The sequence below is a fragment of the Bremia lactucae genome, linkage group LG1 (assembly GCF_004359215.1).
Source record: "Bremia lactucae strain SF5 linkage group LG1, whole genome shotgun sequence".
NCBI classification, from domain to species: domain Eukaryota; phylum Oomycota; class Peronosporomycetes; order Peronosporales; family Peronosporaceae; genus Bremia; species Bremia lactucae.
In genome coordinates, this window is record NC_090610.1 from 5,864,428 (window position 1) to 5,870,190 (window position 5,763).

General features: G+C 44.9%; 1 protein-coding gene across 1 annotated transcript; it reads right to left on the reverse strand.

Annotated features, from left to right (window-relative positions):
- Nucleotides 1–2,508: 2,508 nt before the first annotated feature.
- CCR75_002323 (uncharacterized protein) lies at nucleotides 2,509–3,362 on the reverse strand (the record flags this gene model as incomplete). Its single annotated transcript, XM_067960420.1, has 4 exons — nucleotides 2,509–2,595; nucleotides 2,864–2,980; nucleotides 3,042–3,182; nucleotides 3,252–3,362. 4 exons carry the CDS (start codon nucleotides 3,360–3,362, stop codon nucleotides 2,509–2,511), a joined length of 456 nt encoding a protein of 151 aa, XP_067823151.1.
- Between the last annotated feature and the right edge of the window lie 2,401 nt (nucleotides 3,363–5,763).

Below are 5,763 nucleotides of genomic sequence, written 5' to 3' on the forward strand. Positions count from 1 at the left end.
CGCGGATCCCTCAGCATGATCCTTTCAAAGAGGTCCAAGCGAGTCTTCCGGCGTTCATAATCCTGACGAGCCTTCGCTCGGACATCACAAAGATCCGAGGTCAGTCGCGAGACTTGACCCCGCAAGCGGGCGAAATTAATTCGCTGCGACTGCTGTTTCATCGCATCGGAATGTGGATGAATGCGGCGCAGGAATTCCGCCTCGTATTGGTCGGGCGTTTCATTTGAACGCAACATGACCGGGTTCGGGAAAATACGCCCAAGCGATTTTCCCTGAGCCCTCCACGATTTAAAGACGCCATTATAATTATGTGCGTCTACAAGAGCGCGCTTTAGGAGCGACGCTTTTGGCCCATTTAAACGAGACCATTTAGATGGAGGGGGCATCAATGAAATGCGACCCGTCACATAGCCACGTTCTAAACGACTGGCTTGTGACACCGACTGAGCACTCGTCGGCGGAGCTTTAGGCTCCGAATCCTCTATGTTAGAACCATTATGGATTATGGTCTGAGCATAAGGCGTTGTGGTTTTACCCAACGGAGAAGCGGCTGCACCTTTATGGGCAGCGCTCTTATTATCTGTCGCGGCGCTATCCAGCGTAGACGACGAGACAGCATTCGTAAACGTTGCTGTAGCCATGTTGTGAGCCATGAGAGAAGTTTGGATGGGCAATAATGCCGCATCATCACTCCTCATGAGCTCGTTGTCCGCATCACTACTATGAGGTGACGGCAACGGTGTCAACTCATTGTAGTCGACAATGACCGACGGATAAACATCCTCACTGTTAAAGTGGGATGGATCTTTTAGCCCCGTTATCGCGACAGCACCAGCTGTCGGCGTTTCGACTAAGGCATTGAACGGGGCCGGCGAATTAACGCGGCGCGCGCGCTTACTGCGAGGTTGAGTGGGCGTCTTCGCAGACGACCCACCAACATGGCCCTTTTTAGGTGGCATCTTTGGCGCCGTGTATGGAACACAGGTCGCTAGAGTGATTGAGTAAACTAGTGGCGCGTAAAGCTGCTCGCAGTTCCTCGCTTCTCTTTGACGAATTTAAAAATTTAAACTCGTTCTTTAAGGGGGGATGGTGTAACGGGCTAAAGTTGCCCTAATGTTACACACTCCCCGTCAAGTACACTTGGTGTACTTAAGGGGATGATCAATTACTAAATTAAAGTAAATAGACCCAGCACTCGGGTGTGGTTCACATTTGTGACCAACTCTTGTGTATGTGATGCACATGGGTGCATTCATATTAAGAGGGACGACGCCTAGCGTCATCCGTCACGCGAGGTATCCAGAAAGATACGCTCGCAATACATATTTAGTGTTATCTATACAGATGACAATTTGATTGTAAAAATGGGTATTTATATTTAATACGATTAAATATAAATCAGTCTGAAAACTACTTCCGACGTGGTAAGTGCGCACGAAGATCCGGATTATTGCTCTAGTGACGACGCTTAACCAGAGTACTTAGTGCGATGAGTGAGGTCTCTAACTCGCCCACTGCAACTACCTTACAGAGTTTCCCAACTTTCGTCGCGGTCACTTAAACTTGGACGATTTTGAAGGAGAAGACTCGTTTTATTGCTTTTTGCAGATTGTGATGGAGAACAAGCTTCAAGCTACGAAGAAGCATAAAAAGTAAGAACAAGAAGCAGTGCACGCAAGAGAAGCTGGTTAAACCCTTCCTCGCTATGCTAGGGTGTGTGTCCAAGTAGAGCGTCGCCGCATTACAACGTACCCGCAAGAGAAGCTGGTTAAACCCCTCCTCGCTATGCTAGGGTGTGTGTCTAAGTAGAGCATCGCCGCATTACGACGTGCCCGCCTACATATTTGATAATAGTAGCTATTCCCAAAGTGTGCTACTTGGTGTGCTGACGTCATTTCAATGAAATATTTATTGTGATCAAGACATGATAGTAACCATCTGGCGGTGGTGACAGTATCCCTTAGTATGTAATAAAGCATGATCTACTAGCGGGGTAACGGAGTATTAGCAGAGGCCATTGTCTCTTGACATGAAACTTTGCACTTAGTCTAATATGTATCTCATGCCGAATCCCATGATGACGTACCGTCGTACATTTTCTCTCGAGAAATATATTATATAGGGAAATGTTAACGGCACCCCATTTTGGTTAACGGCACCCCACAAGTTAATTTACATTAAAAACTAACCAATCGAAAGAAATATCTGCACCCTTCGATTCTTTGTCCTCGCATCCGCTTCAAGCTTTCAAACAACGCATTTCACGCTTAGTCGCAACTAAGTTATTAAGGGAGTTTGTACCACCTATAGTCTTCTTTCGCTCGGCCCGCCCCCTGAAACTTCTTATCGTCAGCCATAACTTTTGATAGGCAAAACTTTTCACCTTGACGAGTGATGGATGTGCCTCCTGCAGGAAGCCCGATTGGTAAAATTACTTAATAGACATACTATTGAAAAAATTCGGAACAAGCCCACATGGTTAAAAATTTGATGGGAATCTAGCGTGGACTAATCAATGTACATAAAGCGGTCAAGGGCGACTTGCTCGACAGTTGACAGAAATAGAGTTTCTACGTCGTCCAACTGATTTACAATCTACGAGAAGTTGCAAAGAAAGTAAATATGCTTCCTTCTTATGAATATTGTTCGGTACATTTTCGGTGAGCAAATAGAGCAATAAAACTGCAAAACGATACGTTTAGCGCAAAGCTGGATAATCAATGATCTTAGTTTTACCGTAGTTTTGAAGCTCCTTATCATGTATTTTTTTCTTGTCATATCAATCAATTCGTAACCAAACAGAAACCCATCGCTTAAGGAAAAGATATGAAACGCCACTTACTGCGATATCCGAGCTCTATACCCGGTCGACAGCTCCAATTTGAACATGCTCATTCGCTTCGAAACCTTTCCAATAATTATAATCTGCTCGGCAACTAGAGTAATACCAACGGACGACAACATTTTCACTTGACTGTATCTGCTACAAAATTTCTTGTTTTTAGATGACAATAACGGGCGATCAAACGCAAAAAAAGTACGATACCTTTCTTTCGAATGCCGATTGCTCTATTTGTCTGATGCATATCGTCAAGCTTCTTTAATAATTCGAGCATTCCATATGTAGTGGCGTTTCTGGAGGAAAATATCAGGTGATTCACTTCAAATTGCGTATGCAGGCGCTCAATGAAAAAAAGTTGAGGTTTAGATTAGACATTATCATCGAAAAGCTTAGCAACTAGCTACCTTACTTTCTCTTGCTCCGATGTGTCGGTAATCGGTTGCTGCAGCATATTAAGACTTGCCGTTTGCACGTTGTAGATTGCCACACCGAACTCGCTTTGGTCGGAGAGAACTGACATGGATATGTACTCCGCATCATGTATCGTTCTATGATCGAATAAATGAATCCCAACTTTAGAACAACACGCAATGCGTTTGAAGTTTATTGAGAAGTGATTAACGTAGGTACTTACTTTGAGCTGCCAGTCATTAAGTTACTATAGGTCCGCTGGATTGTCCCCTTGATTCTTTACTGGATGTTCTGCCTGATCCAAATCTGAATAGCTTACGTGATGCTTTTGTGAAATTGTCCACTTGTAACCATGTGGCTCAAGCAAATACTGCGACTCTTCTCCATGCAACTTAGATGTCATAACTACAATATCCCGACACTCCTTCCTTACGCTTCCAAGCCTGCCGAGTTCTGCTTGAGAGCACAACATGCAAAACTCCTGCTGACGTGGTGCCGCAAATGCCTTAGTCAGTAAGTCCGCCAACATCACCGATGTGTGAACATACACCGCCTTCTTGAAAAAATCTTTTACAAACTCCACTTTAATGTCGATATGTTTGGCCCGTCCAGAGCCCTCTTCACTATTGAGCTGCTGGATAGCAGCTTGGTTGTCCATGTGAAACATCGTTGGTTCTTTAAGGGGTATGACAATCTGGTTAAACAGCTCACGAATTCATGTTGCAACTGTGGCAGCCACAAACTTGAATTCTATTGTTCTCTTTATTCATGATCGCGTGGTACGAACAACGGCACATGTCCAGCATGTCCAGACTCGTAGCAAGTCATTAATCAGAAATTGGTTCGCCAACTTGCTTGTGCAAACAACAATGATGATGTGGAAAGCGCTGCGGGTAGTGATTTAGACCACGTGGAGACACGAAATGACACGGCACCTGTAACGGGGCACTGCCAACTTGTACTGCTTCAGTACAAGTCCACTTCGCACTGCCTCAGTGCGAGTGGTGCCTCACGTCACTTCACGTACACTAGAACGTAAAGAGGAAGACTCTTTTACAAAACAAATGCTTTAAAGAGGGTTCATTAAAAGCTATATAAATATAATTAAGTTCTTCTTGTCTATCCACTTAATACTAACTTAATTATTAACTAATACAAAACACGTAATATAGTCTTATCTCTCTCTCTCTATGCGCGCCTCCAGCGCTGACTGGACCGTGAAGCAAGTAGATATAATGGCCTATATCAACCAATGGATAAGTTTCCGGAAATAAAAGTAATATTCTCCAATTTTATCTACCTTTTAGATTATTAATGAATTAGCAACCTTAAAGTGTTAATTTCATGTAACGATACACCCCGTTACATCACCCCTCCCTTAAACGACAATCACTCTGAATGTCACTGGGAAGAGTGGTCACTATAAGAGAACTTTATTAAAAACGATGTTAATTGGTCAGAACCATCAGTTTTAATTTTATCGCATGGTTCACAAGTCCATGCGGTATGCGAATAGTGCGGCGCCTTCGGCTGCGGTTCATGCAGCCGTGGGCGACGCATTATGGTTTCTTGCGGCAGACGTTCCGTCTGCCGTAGAGTCATCTTCTCCCGCAACTCCAAATGTTGCGGGTGCACGTGGTGATACACCAAGTGAATGCGACCCCTCTTTGGAGGTCGACTACGAATGCGAGTCGGACGAAATGGCCGACTCGGGAAGAGCAGAACAGTCGCCTGGTCATCGTCAGGCGGCTGACTACGAGACTTCGAATGAGGGGCCTCATTCGAGTAGACGTGCTGGTAGCATTCACTACAGGATGTTCGGTTAGGACGATCAGGATGATTCCTCATCGCCAGCACCGTCTACCGTGCCGTCACCCGCACATATTTCTGTGTGGGTGATGACGATGGCGTAAGCCATCGTAATAAAAGTTCTTGTGGTACCCCTGCTTCAGTGGGTACCACTCAGAGGAGTGAAGACAGTAAAATGTCTCATCTCGCCCCTGAAAAGAAGCCGTGGCTTTTGACAGAAAGGCTTATCAATAGCTTGTCTGGAGAAACTACTCCTCCCAATAAATATCCTTATTATTGCGAAAAAGCTACATGGCCTTGATCCCGCGCGAAGAACTTTCGCGCTGAGGATGATTTTTATCTCGATGCTTTTCTTAAGCATCGATGGTTAAGTGGCGACAAAAAGTGAGGTAAAGTCTCACTTATGCAAGCCTGGAGCGCGTTCATTCGCAATGTCTAAGACATTGGACGCGAAGCCAGGCTTCAAAGACTTAACGCGATTCGCGTTAAGTTTGAGAAATGAACTCCAACCAGTGCAAGGTATAAATTGCATCGGTTGTCACGTAAGGCAGGACTTCCATGCCTCACGTGGGGTGATCCCTGTCCGTGTTGTGTTGACAACATGAAGCAAGTAAAAGGGGATGTCTATTCCCTTTCTTCGCCCTGGGGAAGGGCTCGCATCTCTATCGAGATGCGATTGACGTTTAGCAATCGATTTATAA